Genomic DNA, 24045 nt, shown 5'->3' with positions numbered 1-24045 from the left:
CTGACCAAATTATTAGACGCACTATAATATTCTATGTAAAATCTTAACTATCATGTGATACTCTACAGCTTTATTGTTTTTACGCGACTGAAACCGGTTTGCACTTGTTTACGCTTGCGTATCAATTGGTAAAATTAGACTACATTTAATATAAATTCGACGCTTGGATAAATTAGACGATATATTATAAAAATATAGAATATTTATTATACCAGGTAAAGTATTAGTATATTATAATAAATCGACCAAATTATTAGACACAGTGCAGTGTAGTTTTTTAATAATTACATGTTTTGCACGAGTTTATGTGCAATACTTTTATATTTAAACATACATGCAATGGGTTTTCATTCGGGAGTTTTTTTACATATTTCTTATTTGTATTTATTTTTGACATTGCATTATAATGTTAACCAGTTGATACACGAACGTAAACAGGTGCAAACCGGTTTCAGCCGCGTGAAATAATTGTTTTACAAAAATGTTCATATATCCATAAATATTTACTCTAGGTTGACGAAACTTAATGAAGTTATTGAAAATAACAGCTAAAGTAGAAGATACAAGTTGCAAGCTTATTGCTTAATTTTCTGGCATAGGGTGTTCAAAAAGGCTTGTTTTCTTTCGTAATTTATTATTGGTCTCCCGAACCTCTGTAAGCTTTAAATCTTATAGCTAAGTATGAAAAATAGCATGAACTAAACTCTTCTAAAGTTACAAAATAATATTTCAAGCATTTCTTGAGAAATGTAAGCAAAATGCCAAAAACTGAAAGTGTCTCTTCCATTATTGTAGATTGTATTGTATATGTTGTTTTTTAATCATATGTACACCGAAGAGCCATTACGTTATGACCACCTTTAGCCCTCAAAACCGCTAGCACCCGCCGTGACATTGATTCCACAAGGTGCTGATAGGTAGTCTGAGGTATCTGGTACCAAGCGCTCACCAACTGGTCCTGCAATTCCCTCACATTGCGAGGGGGTAGCGTGGCAGCACGAATTTGGTTTTCCAAGTAGGGCTACAAATGCTCTATTGGATTAAGGTCAGGTGAATTTGGGGGTCAAGACATGACTTGAAAGTCACTGGAATGTTCCTCGATGATTCGACCCTTATGAGACGATGCCTTATCCTGTTGGTGAACACCATCCCCCGCAGGAAGAACTGCCATGAATGGGTGAACCTGGTCTGCGACTATGTTCAAGTAGCTTACAGACGTCAGGGATTGTTCTATGAGGATTATGTATCCTAATGTGCCTCATGAAAACATTGTTCCTTTGCGAGAAACCATGAAAACCTGGACGAGCCCATTGTTATTGATGGAGGGTGGTCATGATGTAATGGCTCTTCGGTGTATATCGTATATATATATATGCATACATCAAGCATATTTTAACTTCAATTTACTTAATTACATATGTTCTTTGAATTATTTTTTATTATTAATTATGTATAAAAGTAACTATCACCCCTTTAAAAATCTAGGAGGGAATGTGGAATCGACAGGTTTGTCCCCGTTTCTTTGCTAGAAACAATGAAACGAAAAGAGTTGAGGAAACTGCTTGGCCATTTCTTAAAGCAGAATCAGGCATTGTGTGCACCAGGTCAGAAACGTATGACAGCGCTACAAGCGAAACTACATTACCTGAAAATCATTAGTGAACTACCTAGCTATGGATCTAAGTGCTTCTCTACTAATTTAAGTGTAAGACACTCATCTATCATGATCTTTACTCTTAATTATAAATTAAATAACTTAGTTAAAAAAAGAACAACAAAGAAGTGGTATTTTAAAGTGAATTTATTTTAAAATCAGTTTCAGAATGAACCGGGTGTATCAAAAATAAGCACAGATTTCAAAAATCAGAAGGAGATCAATGTATAAAGTTTGCTGCTTTCCGCTTACGAAACAAAATATTTTAATTTTGCCAAGTTTCTTAATTAGTTACAAATCTCATCAACAGATGTAGTTTGAAAGAAACTTTCTTTCGCAGAAACAAGATGGCGCAGCCTGAGAACGAAATTGACATTCATTCGTAAATGTTTCAGTTAAAATGGACCGACATTCAGTAGAAATCACTGTTTTATTGTTCTTCCAGATTGTAGCGCCATCTGTTGACAAACGTTATACTAATTTTGAAACTTGAGGCCTCTTTAAATAACTTAATTTCTCGAGAAAAACGTATATTTTTGGCTCCTATTTCTCTAAACTGATTTTTTAAACGTTCTGTCATTTTCTGGACACCCGTTATAGAAACGCTAGAAAACTATTTACAAAACTAATGTTAATTAAAAATCCTTATTTAATGATTGTGGTAGAATAAATTGATGGATTTGCTCAAAGCATACCAGAAATTATTGTTTTAAATAAATATTTAAAAAAAACACAGTTAAAAATACTTTATACAGTCCATCTTATATTTTAATTCGGAGACTTAACCGTTTTGTCTTGTATCCCTATATTTTTTTAAAAAATTAACAAGTTCGCTACAAAATATTAACGCTTTAAAAATGTCATTTAACAAGTACTTCTACTGAACTCTAGAATTCATAGTGGAAAAAAACATGTATTCTTTTGATATTTATTAGTATGTTTGCAGTTATTTATTTATTTTTTATCAAAAACCTTTTTCAGGACAATAATCCAGAAATAACCCTTTTGCTTAGCCCCAGATTTGGTATCAGTCAAATCGGAAACATACGGAATACATGTGTAAGTAGTCTTTGTTTCTTCTTTCTTTCCCTCCTCAATGTTGAAATATGGAGAGAAAAAACTGGTATTTTTAAGAATTAAAACTTTTAACTTCAAATTACATTGTTTTTACAAATTGTTAAATAATTTGTATTCTGATTTTTGTCACCAAAACGGAACAGTTAGCATGTATACCTTTACTTCAAACTTTTGGTTTGTTTTCCTTTACTTTGATTCACTTCCTTAAATTTTATAAATTTAGCAAATATTTAAATGAAGGCCACTAAATACTTTCATTCGAAAAATTTGACATTTAAAAATAAAATTAGAGCAACTAATTACAAAAATTCCATAAAATTAAATGGCAATTTTTCATCAATGATAATTATAATTATTATATTATTATTATTTTATAAATAAAAAAAATCTTGCTAACAAAAAATAATTCTGTTTTCAAATCTATAATAAACATTGTACCAACTATGTCATTAATTTAGTAATTAAATTGCTATTTTGTGTTTTACAAATAGATTTAAATAGTTAAAAAAATCAGAATTAAATATATCTTTTTCATTTTCGAAAAAAGTTAGTTTGTTTGCTTTATACTTTTACATTTATTTTAATTTATCTTAATTTGCTTTGATTAAATCTATTAAATGTAAAAAAAACTCACAGCTTATTTAAATTTCTACCACTCTAAATATTTACGTTTCGAATAATTTAATATTTTAAAAATTAAAGGATGCTAAATAACCGAAAATTCTAATAAAAATAATGAAAACGTTGATTTTTCGTTAACGATTTTTATATTGAATATTATATAAAAGCTTAACGTTGCCGCAAATAATTACATCGACAAACTTATTAACTAATTTTGAAATGTTTATTTTTGTGTTTTGCTTGTAGATTCAGAAAATTACAAAATCTCAAGAATGTTTTTATTTATTTATTTATTTTTTATTTGAAAAAATACAATTTGTTTTCTTTTTGCTCATAATTTTATGAAATATTTCGTCTCCAAAAATAGATTATTTTGTTTGTAACTAGAAATTTTAAATTTTAGAGCTTCTTAAGATTTTATTGATTAAAATTCTTTTGAAAAGGAATAAATCATATTACTAAATATGTTCTAAATGAGCGTATATAAACACCTTCTTTAAATCAAATTATAAATGACTTTTATAAACAGCTAAATACACACTTCTACGCAACTACTGTTGATTTAGATTTATCAAAAGTTGTTTTTGACTTCGAACATCTGCGTTTGTTATTTTAAGGCTTTTAAACAATCCACTTGATAAAGTCACTCATGAACTGCATTATTTGAAAAGAAATTAGTTATACAAATATTTCATTGTTCGGCTTTTTCTTTTGAATCACATATAAATTGATCTTAGTGATCTTAAACTTAAAGTATACTAATGAAACTTTTTAGAACGTAATTTGTTTTATTTTAAACTAAATTACTGTTGATTTTAAATTGCATAGTTTTTTTAAAATCACATTTGAAAAGTAGAATTATAAAACAAAAATTAACTAGTCTCAGATTTCATTAGAAATGTACTCTTGCCATGTATAGTCCACATAAGCAACCACGCTTACAATTAATATTTCAGCTTATCTAACATAACGAAAAGAAAAAAATTTAAGACTCAGCAAAAAACTTTTTAAGTAAAAAAAGCTATGAGCTAACAAACATCAGTGATGTTATCGTTTAAGTATTTGAAGAAAGAAAAATAGAATCTCTAGTTAATTTTAGAACAATGGCTGATACTAAACCATTGAGAAAAATTTCTCCTGAAGGAAATAATTAAAAACTTTTACTGATTTTTAGGATCTGAAGCTAAAATTTCTCTTTCCAATCATTTTCCTAATTTCTGGATCGTAATGCACACACTTCTGTAGTTAAAAGAGACACACACGCGCGCACAAACAATACGTTTTATTAAAGATCATTAAAAAATATTTATTTCCTGCTTATGAAGTGTTCAAAAATTATGCATAGTTTAGTCAATTATAAATTTTTGTTAGAAATTCCAGCTCAAAAAGATTTTATAATTGTAAATAAATGTTAAAATTTTAAGCACGGAATAATTATGGTAATCTTATAAAAATTATAATAATTTATTACGATTTGGCAAGTTGACTGCGGCGATCAGAAACTTTGCCGTCACGCATATTCGGGTGACAGCAAAGTTTCTGATCGGGCCGCGTCACCCATATTCGAGTGACAGCAAAGTTTCTGATCGGGCCGCGTCACCCATATTGGGGAGACCCTTATTTGACTTCTTGCGAAGGATATTCGTATGTATTTGAAAAGATATATCACAGGAAGTAACAAAACTATTGAATTGTTATAAAAATTATACAAAATGGATTAAGAAAATTGTGAGACTCGTAAAAGCTTTCTTGTTCGCTGCCATTTGACTCACTAAAAATAAGCTTTCCATTTTTCGTTTCGAAACTTCAACGAATTAGAGTAAAGATTCTAAGTTATGTTCTTTATTCGGCAAAGATTCAAAGTGATCGTGTAAAGTGGCGAGATGAGAAGCAGAGGCGAATCAACGGACACAAAGAAACAGATATGATACCATGCAAACAAGCGGAACGTAATATTATTCTTGTGACCATCAAAGACAGAGTCTCGCATTATTAAAATCTCGGGGGGAGTACTTAGTCGAATACGCTTCATACAGCGGTACTCGTGACCTGAAAGAGATTTCTCTGTAAACGCGTGCGCAGTCAACGTGTTAAATAGTATAATACTAACAGATCATAAAAATGCTAGAATCTTTTTTTAATGAAAAAAATATAGTTTTATACAATGTTCCTATTGTTAAAAAAATTAGTGAATAAGAAAAAAATTTTGCCTAGAGGATATCCCACCTAAGACAGAGGGAATCATATTAAATTACTTATATATGTTTCTTTTTTTCTCTTTTGCAACATATTTTTCAACTAAGAACTGTTGGCGTCCTTTGGCGATCGGATATTCTATGGAACTAATGAGATTTCTTTGCAGCCTATTACACTTAGCCGAATAGAAGATATAACTGAAGCAAGAATAAAGAAAGAGGATGAAATCTCATGTCTTGTTGAACTAACAACAAAAGATGCTGACAGACAGGTAAAAATAAACTTTTATTCATACAGAGTCAACATTATTGATTAACTCATAATGTTACTCATAACGTTAACTCATAACATAATGTAACTCAGAAGGTTAATACTCATAAGGTACTCTTGATACTCACAAAAAATTTTATTATTTTTCGAAGATAATTTTGATGTTAATTAAATTAAATTTATATTTTATATGATTGATGACATTTTTCCTCAATTTTTAATTTACATAAAAGATTCGAATGCTATATTGTACATTTAATATGATTTTGACTCTTAGTTTGTTTTATTAATTAAAAGCTATAGTTTAAATTAAATCCAAACATATGAATAATTTAAAAACATAACACTTAATTCGTTTTAATAATTAAAAGTTAGTAGCAATGATTAAATCAACGTATATATATATATATATATATATATATATATATGGATTTAAAAACAAGACACTTCGTTTGTTTTATTAATTAAAAGTTTGTAGACCAAGTATAAAAATTGGAGCATAATTAAAGCTATTTTTAAACCGTTAATTAAAACATGAAAAATCATCACTAGAATGCAAAAGAATTTAAATGAAGCTGCAAAAGACGATTTAAATTGTAATATATTTTTAAAATTTTAACTACCAAAATTAGATTGCTGTTTAACTCAAACCCAATAAAAAAATTCTTGAATTATTAATATTTATTAATCAATTATAACTTATTTTTATGATTCATTAGTTACAATACATTTCATAAGTTAATAGTTATGATTATTGTATTTTAATTAAGTTATAATTTATTTTGTTAATTATAATTATTTTTTATAATGAATAAAATTTAACATTACAGTAAAATTAATAAAACATAAGACTTTTCATAAGAATCGATTATAGAACTTTTTGATTTTAGTCAGTAAAAAATTATGAATAAAAAAATTTATACGTATATTTTTATGAATAATAATCATGTTCATTTTATTTTCTATAGAAGCTAGCATTTAGTATGGAGGAAAAAGATGCAGAAGAATTTATATTGTTGTTAAAAGGGTATTATCGCCTTTTTATCTGTAAAGAATTGCTTATAGAATATGACAAGTCAAATTTTTCTCAAGTCGAAACAGGTACGTAGGCTGTACAAAACTGTAATTGAAAATTACCATAATTGGCAATCAAAATTGCCATGAATGTTGGCGTATAAATGTTGCTTATTGTATATATACAGCTCTAATAACAACCGACTATTCTGGCAAAATTAAATTCCTAGTGCACTTTAGCGTCCAAATAAGAGTTTTTGTGCTGCCATCTAGTGTGGCAGAAACTAGACGTCCAAATTAACATGGCCAACGATATCTCACCCATTGTGGTGGTCCTGAAAGAGTGGATACCACTTCTGGAGAACGCACTAGGTCTGCTCATGAGTGCGCACTTGTGCAGCTCATTGGAAATAAAATAAAAAAATAACAACCGGCGATTTGTGATTGAAAATAAGATACGGTTTGCTGCATTCTTAGGAAACCTGATAACTTATAGCTTTAAGAATGTTTCACAAAGTTCATCAACAAATGCGCAGATAACTGAGAAAACTATAAAACAATATTTTCAAAATAACCACCAATTTGCTGCGAGCTATAACATGGCCTACCCTGATAGCAAAATTAGCAGAAATTTCTGTTGGAATAATCTAACATGCAGCAAGAAACATTGTTTGTTTAGTTCATCTAACTAACAGTGCCATCTCTTGACAAAATTGTTGCCAATTTGAAAATGGAACAGAATACATCTAGTTTCCGAAACAACGCATCAGGCCGTACAATTCTTTCCCTTTCCATATTTTTTAAAAGTTACTTTTTAAAAGACCATCGGCCATTTTTGAGGTAACCGGTACGTGTTCCAGAAATACAGATTCAATTAAATCGTTATTCACAACATAAACTCGAAATTTTTATTAGCTATGCGCTTAGTTTTATCTTAAGCATTTTCAAATAAATTTTTCTATAGTATGAAGCTAATGTAAATACAATTTTTCATGACTGAGAAAGATATTGTCAGTGATCTTAAAAACTATGAGATGATGGCGTATCTTTCATGAGCAAGCGAACTAGACTACATATTTCCTCGTATCATTTATATTGAGCTGGTAAATTTTTATAAATTTAATCAACGCGGTTAGGGAGTGACAGTGGATGCACCTTTGTGATAATTTGAAATTTAAATTTATGACAAATTTTTGAAACCAGTTATGCTTATCATAAAGTGAACCAATGAAATGAATGAAAAATAAATAAAGCATTCATAGAAACTTATGAAAATTCAACTTTAATTTAATTCAGAAGCTATACGATCTCTTTAATATTAATAAGAAATAACAAGATTTTCATAATAAGTTATTTAAAAAAATGCAAGATATCAAAATTTGAGTAGAAAAGTTTTGATGATTAAAAAATACGTGCAATAAACAATCACATTTATTGAAAAACATTACTTTTATATATACTATATTTTTCTTTAAACTTTTGTTTGCTGTTTTAAAAGAATGTGAAAATAAGTTGGATCTACTTATCATTACATGACTTAAGTTCAACTCATTTAAAGAAAGAAATTTATAGATTGATTATTACATTTTTCCATTTTATACCATATCAATATTTTTCTAGCAGAAAACGCTTTTGAAGACATACTCTTCATGTCTTTGAAAATTCAATAAAAAAATGCATTTTAACAAAAAAAAATGAAAACAAATAACGAAGAATTAATCGAATTTTTTTTCCTACAGTTCCTAGTTTCCATAATAGGCATGTGGTACACGAAGCTCCATGGAGTTACCCACCCCGTCCAAATACGCCTGGGTTGAGAACTCTTGATTTAGCAATACCACCACCTATTTATATCCCATGTGAGGTAAGAACTTTTTTTCTAATAAATACATAAGAACCTCGGTGATTTTTGACATCGGATGTATTTATAAACCAAATACTAAAATAAAAGCCTAACGAGTCTAACATTTATAGTGTCACAGAACTTACATTTGCTAAATGAACCTTAATTTATAAAAGAACTTATAGAACTGGGACATACCTTGAAGAATGGACGCTACAATTAAATACTGAAAATAACATTTAGAAAATCTTTTTAACGGAATTGACACTTTCGAATATTTGAAAATTTCAGTGATTTTTTCTTTAACTTCTGACTCATTAGTTATAATGAAACGTCAGATTTCTTTCTGGGATAATAGGTATGCGTTTAATAAATTTTAAAAGTCACTTGTAATGGGATCACATTAAATTAGAGACCAATTTTTATACAACGGTATCGAGTTGTTCGAACTTATAAACTGAAATAGATCACTTTGGCATTATCAATTGCCGTAATATTATGATTGTTCATGGAACGGGCTGCTGCATAAAACGTTCTTAGTGAGAAAATGTCATTCCCTGAAGACATTGTTTTCGTCTAATTCTATTCATTTGATGTTTAAGATAAAATAGACAAACATGAACGAATTACGTGCGAACTCGAAAAAAAAGGTAGATTACATCTGTTTGATCACTAGTTGCTATTGATAACAGATTAATCATTGATACATTGCAAGTAGGCAAGTACGTGAAGTGACTTCAGCTCAGACATCTCGATTTCTATCACACAACATTCTTCGCAATTGCATTATATTTCCAAGTTGATTTTCTACTATCATGATAAATTTGACCACTACTGCAATATTTAATCCTTAAATTTTCGGTACTGAGGATTCTCGAATAGACCGCAGAACAAACTTAAAAGCAATTATTTCTTTGTAAATGGTTAAAGAACCTGTAGTTCTTATAAGCATAGGAATAAATTTTAAAATGACATTTATAATAAATATTGAACATTTTTGTTCCTTTTTTGAAGAAAATGATAAATTCTTTGGGTCGTATTATTTGAAACACGTTTCAGGATATCAAAGATGACAGTCTCTATACGTAGGTGGCGCCCCCACTGATTGAAAGAAAAATATTTACTTTCTCATAAAATTGCATATCACAGATCACATAAAAAGATTGCTGTACCTCTTTTTTTTTCAATTAAAATGAGGACGATCTATAAGTATGGTATGGCTAGGATGGTAGGATATATTAGAATGCAAAAAAAAAAAAAAATAATAATAATGAAACCATGGGTTTGCATAATTTTTAGTTCGCACGCAAGTTCGCACGTTCTATTATTGTTGTTTTTTATTTAATAAACTCCTGAAACTTTCAGGACACTCCATTTTTTAAGAGACTATAACAAATCTAGAGAGAAAAAAATCTCTTTAATCTCTTGTGTAATTTTGGAATGCCAACATATTTATCTCCCCAAGAGATTATCAAACTCATAATTTCGCATATTCTTTTTAGAGAGCATAATTTCTTGGTGTTCAATTTGTAGATCAGCAAAAAATAATCAAGTCATCTTCCATATTGAAACTATCAGTTTTGTCTTTATTAGCATGCTTTGCGTGTGTAATGTTTTTTTGAAGTCTGTCTTTCAGTCACAAGAATTAACCGATGAGTCTACACAGTTCCAGGAAGCATTGATGCTAAACCTCACGAATTTCATGTCCTAAAATAATTTTCAGCAAATTCAACGAAATAAGACTCAGTTATATTGATTAACTTTTATTGTACTGACTTACACTTGAAAGAATATACGATTAAAACATAATCAATTACGTATTTTTTTAGCTAGTTTTCCCATCTACCTTTAAATGACAACAAAATGTGATTTGGATCGTACATATGATTTGGATTCGCATATTTTATTTCGAAAAATCCGAAATAAATATGCGAGAAGACCTAAAGAGAGAAAAATTCAGTGCAGAAATTACAAACACATTCTGTAAGAAATATTTCACTTCCTCATTAAACACTATATTATATTCAACGTAAATTTAATCAATTAACTGACAACAATTAGACAAAAGACGTAAATGTGAAAATAATTGGAGAAATTTTAATTAATGGGTTTAGAATAGCTAATAATAATCAACTCAACATTTTATCTCTAATTTGGCAAATAAATTAAGCTACAATTATCAAACCATGAAATGTTATTTAACTTCAGAAGTTAAATGTTTGAATTTCCTCTCTTTTTTATTTCGCAGTACTTTGAAATTATGGAACAGACTTCAAATCGTTATAATCTCATTAAAGATCAGCTTTTAAACAATTTGCAACTAATTTCAATAATTATTCACTTCAAATTGCTTTATTTTAATGTTGCTGTTTTCAATGTCCTTTTTATTTTCCTCTAGACCTTAACTCTGTGTAGGCAATCACCAAAGCAAAAGCAAGCCAAATCTGTGATATTATCACCTTCATCTGTTGATCACAACATGAATGAAACATTATCCCAGCAACAAGAACAGCAAGAGTACAAAAGCAAAGATCTGGCTGAAGAGGACCTCAGAAGAAATTCACCCTATCGTACAATTATCGATGAACGTCACCCAGGGATAGATTATCAGACCGTTATATCAATGGAGCTTCTGGAAGACAGTTCTGGAGACGTCGATGTCGACATCTATGAAGCAAAGAACGACGAAGTGATCAAGCGGGTGTCAGAAATGAATCAAATCATCAGCAACGTCGAGTCGTATCTCTCCATTGAACATAACCCAGAAGAGCATGCTAACCTGAAAGCTGCTGATTCGTTGCTACTTCTAGCGCAATCAGACAATACGAGTAAAATTGAAGATATAAAATCCATCATACCTGAGGGTGAAATCTCTCCTTCCGAAAGTGATACTGATAGCACTCCAAATGAAAGTCCCTTACATCGCTCGACGCCACTCAGAAGCTCTATAAACGGTGCCCACTCAAAGATGCGAAGAGATTCCAGCTTTGGACTGCATAGTCCAGATTTATTACCAAATTTAAGCTCCGGCAACAACATATTGGATATATTAAAACAGTTACAAATGGAAGAGAATATACCAATCGCGGAAGAAGTTATTTGCTTAGATCCGGATATCATAGATTTGACGATGATTCCACCTCCTATTACACCGGATATGGAAACAAGAACAATTGCTGGATCTTCACCTAATGCACCTCCAGCAGATTTCTTGGACTCCAAGGTCTTCCAAACAGAATTCGCAAAATGCAATGTTGGTACAAGATCTAGCACAAATGAAGACACTTCTAAAGGTAAGGGGAAAAAATTACTTATTTCAGCAGTTGTATAAAATATATGAATAACTCGAGACTCTCACCATGCGTTTCTCTATATTTAGTTTGACCTCTTCTCACGCACAAAATGCTTATAAACAAAAATCTTTCTCCTAATACAAAAATAACTAATTATATAAAATCAGAAATTTTAATCTCGGGAATGAAATTGAGAAAATAAATGCAGAGCCTTGCACTAACTTATTGTTAATCTTTAAAAGCTATTTTTTAGATATATTGTTCAATTATGTTCAAACTTATGTCAATCATTTGAACACAACGTTTTTGTTACCTTACCGATTTTGTGTTACTATTAAATTTTATATTTCGGTCAATAAATACTTTTATGTCAACAACTTCTGCCAATGCTAACATTCCTTTGAAAACATTCTTCAAGTTATAAATTTAAAGCATTATTATAAATTAAAAGTTATGTATATTTTTTTAAATGTACTAAATTTTGCTATTCATAATTTTTTCCCTTGTGTAGGTGAGAAATCAGTTTATATGCATCTACATTCTCATATGAACTTAAATTTTCTATTAAAAATGAAAATGTGCGACTTCATTTGATTTAGCGTAAAAAAATTACCAGAAGCGTATCACTTGCCTAGATAACAACGAGTATGTTATCCTCCCTCAGTCAACTCTAGATAAGGACTAAAACTCACATTGGGGGCGGGTATACATTGAGCCTACATCATATTTTTTAAAACCATTTACAACTTTCCCATAACTCTGTTCTGTATTCAATTACTCAAGTACGGGCTTCAAAATTTAGGGCCCTCTTATATAAAAGTTGAATCAGTAACCATAGATCTGAGAATAGATTTTGTTTCTGCTATAATTTTACAACAAATTTCATACTTAGAGTATTTTGGTATAGGCAGTTAATGACTTTGCAAGTTGGGCAAAATTTTCGTTTCTCGCTTTTTTAGAGTCACGCCGAATGAAGACAACACATATGTTAATTTCTTAAAGTATTACTCAGAAGTATGTATTCACAGAAATTCATACCTTTCAGGTTCACTGTTGGCACAAGTAGATTTTGACGGTCAAAGTCTAAGAAAAATAGCCTTATTTCGAAGATTTTTAATTCGGTGCCCTAGTTTACTCATTTCATAAAAAGTATTGCAGAATTTAATTAGATGTTTTTCTCTTAAATTCAAGAGGATCTTCAGTTTTCTGGGCAAAAATAAAAAACATATGCTTAATAGTGTAGCATAAAGAGCATATCCTAAAAATTTCAACAAAATCAAAAATGTCAAGCATCCAACCTTGCCTGATTTGATAGATTTTTGTAAAAGAAAAATTAGCTGTTAAACAATAAACATATTTCGATGTCTCTTTTTTATTTTATGAAATCAAATTGATGCATTAGTTAAAAACAAATAGCATTCTTGAAAGTCTATACTTTAAATTATAATATTTTTCTTTTTAAGGAGAAATTCAAAGACACACTGGTCAAAGTAGTTCAACGAGTCCAGCCTTAAATCACAGTTATCCTCCAGTAGATCCAGAAACTATGGACAAAACCATTTCTAAATTAGATAGCATTGATTCCTTTATTGCCAATTTAACAATACCTCCACCTCCAAAGGAAACGGAAGAAGGATATGTATCCAACGAGGATATATCAGCCTACATCATCCCACCTCCTCCAAGTTCCAGCCCAAGCACTGAAGCTCAAAATGAAGTAATAGCACGCTTTATGGCAGCAGCAGACGATATCAAAAGAATGTTCCAGACTGAAGAAACAGAAAGTAGTTTTAAAGAGCTGCAACAGTTTTGGTCTGAAATAAAGTCTTCTGACAGGAGAAGTCAATTTCTCCTTGATTTTGACAACCTGAGCTCCAATACTGACTCTGGCTCACACAGTGGTGACTCCTCAGGGTATGATACTCTTACGTCCTCTTTAACTTCATACAGTGATACCATAGTCAGTGACGACTTGGATGGATTATGGAACAGTCCATCAAGTAGTGATTCAACACCAGTCTTTGAAAGACCATCAGATGTTATTGGTAGAAGTAATAAAATGGGACCGGATGGACTTCCTGTTCCGCCCACACTTAAAACATCTTGTGTAGATGATGTAACTTCACCGTTGTCCATCACTTCTCCGTCTTCAACTACAAGTTCAGACAGCTCAGTCATTTTACTCGACATGCCGGGAACTGAAAATAATGATGTTTCTAATTTGACGTCTCTTGAATTACCCAATTTACAAAATCCATCCTTCACTGGTAGTTGTGATGATTTGTGGAATAATGGTCTTAACTCTGAGCCTTCAAATATTGTTCGATCAATTTCTTTCACAAGTATTGCAGACTTGGGTAATGGTATAAAGGATGAACCGAAAAATGATGAATTGAGTGAAAATCACTTACATCCTTCCAGAAGTAATTTTCAAATGGTAATTATATATTTCATACTATACTATGCTAATTAATTCAAATAAAGTAAAAAAATAGTTCTTAAAAAAGTTATTTTATTCATACTATACCATACTTATGTTCATATATATGATTGTTCAAACATCAATTCTATTTTTTTAGTAGCAATTGAATTTTCGAAAACTCTTTAAAAATTTAGTACTAACTTCATACAAGAGGTGATGAAATGAAAAGGTACGAAACGACACGGTGGGTACAAATGTAGACTTTATTCAAAATATACACCATAGGCCTGAGCACGACGATCCCACTGATGAACAAGCTGCAGGATTCCTTGTTCCCAGAATTTCTGTGGCCGTGACGAGACCCAGTCCTTCACAGAGTCCTTGAGTACGTCGTCAGAGTTGAAGAGCTTCCCTTTCAGGTGTTTCTTCAGTGGGCCAAACACATGGAAATCGCAGGACGACATGTCCGGATTGTAGGGCGGATGGTCCAACGTCTCCCACTTGAACTTGGCCAGTTCAATGTGTGTGACTCTGGAGACGTGTGGAAGCGCGTTCAAGGAGTAGAACCACATCCTCAGTGAGCAGCCTCGTTCTATTGTACTTGATGAACCTGCGTAGGCGTCGGAGTGTCTCACAGTACACATAGGAGTTAATGGTTTTTCTGTGCTCGAGTTTCTGTTCCTCATACGGACTGCCGCATCATTTGGACGCCGTTTTTGATAAGAACCTCTGCTCACTCCTGCGCATGCGGGCGCCTGCGCATGCTTCGATCCCAATCAGAGACTCCAATAGCATCCTGAGATGTCTCGCTACGTTCTACCATGGCGGAATATGCAAATATTTAACTGTTACGTTTTTACGTCGTTTCGTACCTTTTCATTTGATCACTCCTTGTAGATTGATGTAAGGGATGAAATTTCAGTTTTAAAGTACTAGCAAGACCAAAATTTTTGCTTTTCACGAGAAAAAAAAAACAATTATCAAAAAGTTAACAAATGTAGTATAATGACATTTTTGGTGATCAAAACCATAAAAGAACTGAAATATTGCTACAAAACACTGATATTAGTTTCAATGGTTCCAATGCTATTCACATATCATTAAAAATAATTAAAATATAAAAGAAGTCAAAAAATTTAGACAACAGAAATGTTCCCATACTTATGATGCTTCATATTTGTATATTACTCCCTTTCCACACTAAAATACCATGTCGATTTCCTGCCTAACATAAAACTCTGTAGGTGGAAGGGGACATATTTTTTACTTATATTATTATTTTTCTCTGAGTATTTTTTATACAATCCATATTTAATTTAAATACAATTGCTGCAAAATATGTAAAAATTTAGTAATAACTAATATGAAAGATATTGGGTTGGAAAATTTGAAATTTAATGAAATTAATTTAAACTTTATATTTTATAAAATTAAACACAAACTTTAACTACTATGAGTTGAAACATGATTATAAAACGTTGATAAAACATAATTTAATTTTAGAAAAAACGGACATTAAATTTTAACAAAATACTGTAAACTGAGATTGGACGATTGGAAATCATTAAAGGTGTGCTAAATATACCTTCTTTCATATTTTTAATTTCATTTACCCATTTATTACTTTTAAAATAACTTTAAACATTTACTTCCTTACAATAGAAATCTTAAATAATTTTAAATATAAAAAATATCTTAAATATAACCATAAAATACTACTATAAGGGTAATTTTCGTATAGCCAGCCACACAAGGCAAAATAACATTACAAATAATTATTATAAAGGCAAGTGAAGTGATTGAATGTAGAATACAATTATGTGAGTGTAAGATGCGGTTGTACTGAGCCAAGCTCAATATTTTATGAAAAACTTACAATACCACAGACTAGGAAACTATGTTAACTTCAACTTACTCAGGATGAATGGTTTTCAATGGCCAATTTGTTGATTCATGACTCCTCATTGGTTAATCTCAAAAAAGTGAAAAAACAAATTGTAAATATTTTCTTCCTTGACTCAGCGATTTCGAAATCTACCCTGTCTTTTACTAATTTCTGTAATGTAAAAAAGAGGTTGGTCCTTGGAATAAAAGCAAAAAAGTGTCCAAAAAAACCAAAAATACAAGGGGTGATCAAATGAAAAGGTACGAAACGACACGGTGGGTACAAATGCAGACTTTATTCAAAATATACACCATAGGTCTGTGCACAGCGATCCCACTGATGAACAAGCCGCAGGATTCCTTGTTCCCAGAATTCCTGGGGTCTTGACGAGACCCAGTCCTTCACCACGTCCTTGAGTATGTCGTCCGAGTTTAAGAGCTTCCCTTTCAGGTGTTTCTTCAGTGGACCAAACACATGGAAATCGCAGGGTGACTAGTCCGGATTGTAAAGTGGATGGTTCAACGTCTGCCACTTGAACTTGGCCAGTTCCATATGTGTGAGTCTGGAGACGTGTGGACGCGCGTTATCGTGGAGCAGAACCACACCCTACGTGAGCAGCCCCGGTCTTTTGTTCTTGATGGATCTGCGTAGGCGTCAGAGTGTCTCACAGTACACATCGGAGGTAATGGTTTTTCTGTGCTCGAGGAAATCGGATAACACCTCGCTGCTCCTCAATCGTCGAATTTTGCAACGCGAACGCCATCCGGTCCTCATATGGACTGCCGCATCATTTGGACGCCGCTTTTGATAAGAGCCTCTGCTCTCTCCTGCTCATGCGGGCACCAGCGCATGCTCCGATCCCAGTCAGAGACTCCAATCGCATCCCGAGATGTCTCGCTACGTTCTCCCATAGCGGAATATGCAAATATTTAATTGTTACGTTTTTACGTCGTTTCGTACCTTTTCATTTGATCACCCCTTGTAGTGCAAATCAAAAGATCTTAGCAAATTTTAATTCCTTAAATCAACACACATAATTTAACCCACTGGTATTTTAGCAAATGGGCAAAATTGGGAGAATGTTTCTCCCCTATCCATTAAATATGAAAACCGGTTTTGATTTGCGGAGAAGACTGTAGATTAAAATGCAACTTTTTACGTGCAAAACTGTTAATGAGTTAAAATCAGTAATTCAACAATTTCTTATATCAATACACATAATTTATGTGAGAAATTAAGACTTTTTGTGAAAAAGAATAGAGAAGCTAGCTGGAATAAGCTAGAACAATTTCTGAAATTATATATAAAAAGTAGGCTTTGCTATGCACTGATTTCATAGGGGAAAGAAGAAGCATTTAATGCAAATTCATTCTATGAAAATATTTTTGATTCATTAATTACTCTGTGAATAAATAATTGCATGTTAACACTCATTCAATGCAAATTACATTCAATGACTTAAATAACTTTTTAAATATAACACCAAAATGTAATATTTTGTAAAAAGTTAAATAAATAATTGAAATAATTTTTTCCCCTTTTAACTTTTTAAGAGAAAAAAAAATATTTTATAATTGTTTGCTGTGATCTCAATGCTTACATTTTTCTCTTTCAGAATCGACTACGTAGATCTTTTAATCGAGGTCCATTGAAAAATGCTGTTTTACCGAAACCTTCCAATCTACAACCAGATCACACAAGCGAAGTCGGAAAAAGGGACAGCGGCTATAATGGGGATTGCTCTAATCCAGGTAACCACATTAATGGCTTCACGAATGCTTTCATATTGCCAAAGGCTGACAAGCAAAGACCTGATTTGCAAAGCACAAAGGATCCAAGAGTTTCAAACGGTTGCATTCCAAATAGCAAACAAATGAATGGACTTAGTGACAGAAATGTGATATCGGGCAGCCAATCCTGTGGGCCATTCCAGCAAGCACAAAAGGACATTTCTGCGATGGTCATGCATTTGAAAAAGATCAATTTAAGCGCTTCCAAACTCAATGAGGTAGCCATCGATCGTGAAAAATTCACTATCGCAAAAGACGCGTTGGTGAACGAGTCACGTCAATTTGTGACTTCATCGAAACTGTTTGTTAAAAGTGCCATGGAATCATCTGAAAAAATGATCGAAAACATGGCTATTTGTGTCGCCCTGCTGAATCGTATGACGGCGATTGGGGAATTAGTCGTTATACGAAGCTCGCCAGGAGAACCTGTTCAGTATCTTATAGAGAAACTCAAAGAAGTGGCCGTATCCTATTTTTATACAGTTGAAGCTGCCCAACATGCGATAGGTACGAAAATAGATGATCCGAAAATGAGTGTTTTAATGCAACGTGCGACGACCTTGGCGACCGCTCTTACGCAGCTCATGCGAACGCTGAGAGCCATATCCCTGCTTTAGAACAGAAATCTTTAAAAGAAATTGTGATATTGAATATAGCGTGGAACACAACGTAAAAAGCATCCAATGCCAATGTGCCATTGTTTAATTGCACCTAAATGCAACTGCTGTGAGAGTATGTCAGTGAGAAGACAATCTTTTGTTACTTCTAACAAAGAAAAGTCCAGAAACACATCTCTTTCAATTTCAAAAATAAGTACACATGTTAAAAGAAATAATTTAAAAACTGGATGAAAATGAATTGTATTGAATATAATTTCAAGTTGAATGATCTAAACAAGTAAAAATTGAGGCAAAAATATCTAAGACGGATTATATTTTTACTTATCCATGTATATATACAAAGATATATTTGCGTAAAAATGGAAATGTACATATAAAAAATTCATTAATAAAGTATTTGTAAAAAGAAGCTATTTTTTTTATAGATTTCACTCACTAAATTTATTTTGTATAGAATAGACTTTTCAAAAAAAGTTAACTTTCTCCATTTAGCCGTTTCTAAAACCAAAAATAGAACCTTATTCAATTTCAGAACAATAAAATTATGAGTTAAAACAAATAATCGAAATTCAGATTTTTAAAACATTTACAAAAGAATAAAACGCGCAGCACATAGAAATCATAGGAATTGTTAATTTTCAGCCTCCTCTTATCAATATCTCAAAAACTATTTACATTATTTTCTGTTTAGTTTTTATGAGATTGCAGAAAATCAATCTCCATATCTCGCTTTTTGCTGCTTATTTCTGATTTCATTACCAACAAAACTTACTTAGATAAAAATTATATTTAAATACTTAATTTTTCTTTTTTTTTTGCATGATTAGAATCAGATTTAAAAACTAATTATAAACAATTTTTCGAACAAATCAAATCTTTATTATAAATTAGTTGCAACTCTTTTCTAGAAAAATGGCCATTGGTCAATCCAAAAAAGAAATTCACACTTTAAACATACAATAAATGGACACAGAATGACAGTTAAAAGTGTCGATGAGAAGGCTTTAAAAATTCAGATTATTTTAACAGTCAACATTGCAATTCATAAAAATGCATGCTAACAATTTTAAGGTAAATTCTAAGGTAATTTTTTTTATATTTATGTTACAAATAAAAAATGAAATTTGTTATTTACAATAACATTTCAATGGTTAATAAAATATCACAACTTAATTTTAAACTATATTTATATCTAAATAAAGAGAATTAAACAAATGTGGTTTAAACTATGATTTAAATCATAGTTTTAATGAAATGTTCTTCCTTTAAATAAAAACCAAGCTAGCTTTTTTGAAGAAGAAAAAATTCCGTTAAATCTTTTAATTCTCTTTTATTTTAAAAAATACTTTCAGTTTAATTTCTTCACTACTGAAATATAAAGAAATATAGCAAAAAATTATTATACAGTTCCGAAATTTTACTACCATAATTCATGATGAGATAAACAAAAAAGTAGGAGCAACCATGCATAATATTAAACTGCTGTTTGTAGAAAATGCAACACCATGAAAGAATCATCAGAATCAAATGAAATTTAATGCAGAAACGACTTGTACTGATACAAATAAATGATGAAATTTTCAAAACAAAAGAAACAAATTAAGCGTCCGAAATCAGTATTTGGTGCAGCCACCACGCGCTGCAATAAGTGCTGCTATACGACGTGGCATGGAATCAAACAGATGTTGAATATCTGCTTGAGGAAGAGAATTCCATATCGCTTGTATGCGCAACCAAAGTTCGTCTTTGGAAACTGCAGGACGCGGATCACGAGTGAGACGCCGACCAACCATATCCCACACGTGCTCAATAGGCGACATATCCGGCGAATAAGCAGGCCAAGGAAGAAGTTGCATGCGTTGTGCTGAACAGAAGTCCCTAACAGTCCGCGCAACATGTGGGCGTGCATTATCCTGCTGAAAGATAGCTCCAGGGATGCCTTGAAGGAAAGGAACGACTTCGGGCTGTAGCACTTCACGGACGTATCTGTTGCTATTGAGATTACCCTCAATTCGTATCAAATTGGATCGTCCATGATACGAAATCGCACCCCAGACCATAACTCCGGGTGTTCGACCACTATGTCGTTCAATAATACACTCAGGAAGGCAGCGTTGACCGGCATAACGTCTAACACGAACACGGCCATCATGGGTCCACAAATTGAAGCGTGATTCATCTGAAAAGACAACTTGGTGCCAATCAGCTCGCCAGTCTCTGTGCTCAAGAGCCCACTGCCGACGCAGCCGTCGATGATCCGCCGTGAGGGGAATCCTGTATAATGGCACCCTTGCACGCAATCCACGGCGCAGCAGACGACGACGAATTGACGAAGCCGACAATTGTACACCTGTAGCAGTAGACCAATGTGCTGCCAGCTGCCTGGAGGAAGCTGTGCGATCATTCACCGCCATGCGGAGCAGGTGTCGATCATCGCGCTCTGACGTCACCTTCTGTCGTCCAGTGCCTGTTTTTCGAGTTGTTCGGTGCTCGTCGGTCCACTGCTTCCAAACTCGCATCACTGTGGAACTGTTCCGCTGCATACGAGCTGCTATTGCGCGATAGGAAAATCCTCCTTCTCGAAGGCCGATTATCCTCCCTCGTTCAAACTCCGTAAGTTGCTTGAATTTCTTATTCTTCCGTCGTGGAGGCATACTCAGGTCTCACTAAACGTTTGCCACTAACAAATAATCATAGACTATTTTCAACGTCCCGCTACAGCACTTTATTTATACGCTTTCAGCATCAATTCAGAGGGCGCTGCGCGCGCCACGCACGCGCGATGGCTCTGAAACTTTATTAATTTGCATAATATCCTATAATTGACATTTGCTGCGAATTTCATTTGATTCTGATGATTCCTTCATGGTGTTGCATTTTCTACAAACAGCAGTTTATATTATGGTAGATTTAAATACAATGAGCAATAGATTTAATAATTACTTAGAAAAAAAAATTTCAAAATATACACTTGTTTTACAATGAGAGGCAATACCAATGCCTTGCTGCATGAAATCTCAGTTTAACTATTTTAATTATGCAAACGAAAAATAAATAATTATTGAAAAGAAAAAGACTATAAAAAAATATTTAATTTTTGGAGGTTTAATTTCAATATTCTGGAGAAAAAAAACACAAAAAGTTAAAGTAATTAAAGGTAAGTAAAATACCTTAATATAAAACAATTAATTAAAATACACATAAAAATATTACTAAACAGATATAAAATTGAATACTTGAAACTTCACTTGACTACTACGCTGTCATAAATTTCGCCATACAAACCAAGGCACACATATGTGGAGCTGCAAGCTCCTGACTGTATTTGTTTTACATATTAAGTAAATACAAATCTAAAAATTTCATACAGACCACAGAAGTGCTAAGTCTGCCAGACCGTATTTTATCTATACCATGCAATTTTTCATTGGAAAACTTTTCAATTCTAATGTTAAATATTAGATTTTAAGCCAAAAAAAATAGCATTGAATAAGGATGTAAGCATGGAAGTTTCAATAAATGTTAAATTTTTTACAACAAATAATTGTAATCGAATTTAGAATTATTTAACTCTAAACTCAATAACTAATTACTTTTATTGACATTTCTGAGGATTATGCATGGCATTTTTATGTTTACTGACAAGCAATGGTGTTTAGTACTCGCACAGCCATAAACTTGTTATGCATAAAACAACTAAAACCTTCAGTTAAAATTCTTTTTCATCATGTTACTATAATTATGGAACAAAAATGGATATTTTTAAATTACCTATTGAAAATATTGATTAATAGTTAAAAAACTTTTAATGAAATAGTTTTTAGTGATTTAGTTGCTTTTAATTTAAATCATGAAATATTATTTGACCTCTTCTTTTAATTGAATGATAAAAAATTGGCTTAAACGAAAAAAATCTTAATATAAATCAAAACAACCATTCTATGGGGAAGAATTTTTCCAATCCTCATCATAAAAAGTTCAATAGAAACCTTTAACTCTTTGAAAGATCTATTGGAATCAAGTCTGATTAATAAGGTGCCCACTTTTTACCATGCATGAGTAAAGAAAAGTATACCTTGCACCACTCTTGAGTGATTTTAGCATTATGTGATAAAGCAGCAAAATGGCTAATTTAAAAGCACTTATTCTGCATTTGCTTACTAACACATTTAAGGCGTAAGTACTAACACATAAGAAGATTCACAGAACCATTACACGTATCATAAGTAATGACAGGAACTGTTTAGGTAGACATTGTAAAAATTGCTAATAAAATTAGATAACTTTTATAATAAACAATAATTGTTACCTGTCAGACAAAATAACCAATTTCCGTTAGATAAAAATGCTCTCTGATAGTTAGTCCATCTTAACACACATACAGGATTAGTTCGTTTCCTATGTAGTATTTCAAAATAGTCTCATTGTATTATTTAAAGACAATGACATATAATACATAAGAACATAGATTAAATATTTATCAATTTGTTACTAATTCTCTTATTTTGAAATTGAAAACCTTTACAAACAATAATGGTTACCTGTTTGATGAATAATGAATCAATTTTTGATATTTTGTTAAAAATGACTGCTGAAGTAGTTAATTTGAATTTCTTTTAGAAGAGATTCAAATGTATTTGCGACTTGATTTGCCACAAGCTCCAGATATCGTTTTCATTTAATCCCAGCTATTTAAGATTCTTTAGCCATTACCATGGTTGGCAAGTTTTTGACAATTGACAGTTTCAACCGTTATGTTATTAAGGGTTTTTTTTTTTTTTGACAATTGTCAACTCAAAATTTTGAAGTAAAGACAATTATTAGCTATTATAAATATTAAAATATACATATAAAATTAAAAGAAATCAATCAATCATATATTCCAATATTAAACTCCTTCTTTTATCTTTTTTTGAAAATTATTATCAAAAACCCAAATTTTGGTGTAGAAAATATTGAATAATTATAAATGTTTCAAATTGCAATTTATCCTACGTCAATTTTTATAAATTATGAAAATAAAAATACAAAAACAATCTTATACAAAAGACACTTAACAATAATCTTATTCCTTATATGTAAAATCAATTTTCATTTGCGCCCATTTTAACTCCTCTATTTCCCGAAGCATGCGATTACAAACAGTTTTGAAGCTCGCTGTACACAAAGTTCATATCTCAGTTTTGTATGAACAAGACCGAAAATCAAAGCTATTCGAATGAGGACATACAAAAACTATTATAACATAATAAAATAACATGTAATTAGGAAATTTATTCAAATAATCATACTAAATATTGATAATTAATGAACATTTTAGAAAAGTCATGTTTAAAATTCAATTTCTCGGGAACCGATTT

The 24045-nt window shown here is 31.6% G+C and overlaps 1 protein-coding gene across 4 annotated transcripts in view; it reads left to right on the top strand.

Annotated features, from left to right (window-relative positions):
- Positions 1–19094, top strand: part of LOC107455815 (uncharacterized) — a 417369-nt gene extending 398275 nt beyond the window's left edge. For all 4 annotated transcript variants that reach the window (XM_016073529.4, XM_071181347.2, XM_043047119.3 and 1 more), the window contains 8 exons: positions 1486–1705; positions 2636–2713; positions 5715–5819; positions 6787–6919; positions 8572–8696; positions 11074–11968; positions 13432–14405; positions 17891–19094. In XM_016073529.4, the coding sequence (XP_015929015.2) occupies positions 1486–1705; positions 2636–2713; positions 5715–5819; positions 6787–6919; positions 8572–8696; positions 11074–11968; positions 13432–14405; positions 17891–18682 (3322 nt within the window). In that variant the 3' untranslated portion in view covers positions 18683–19094. The remainder of the gene's footprint in view (positions 1–1485; positions 1706–2635; positions 2714–5714; positions 5820–6786; positions 6920–8571; positions 8697–11073; positions 11969–13431; positions 14406–17890) is intronic.
- Positions 19095–24045: the final 4951 nt, after the last annotated feature.

The sequence above is a fragment of the Parasteatoda tepidariorum genome, chromosome 3 (genome assembly GCF_982258835.1).
Source record: "Parasteatoda tepidariorum strain Cologne lab strain chromosome 3, Ptep-v5.0, whole genome shotgun sequence".
NCBI classification, from domain to species: Eukaryota; Metazoa; Arthropoda; class Arachnida; order Araneae; family Theridiidae; genus Parasteatoda; species Parasteatoda tepidariorum.
This window is presented reverse-complemented; position numbering and strand designations above follow the sequence as displayed.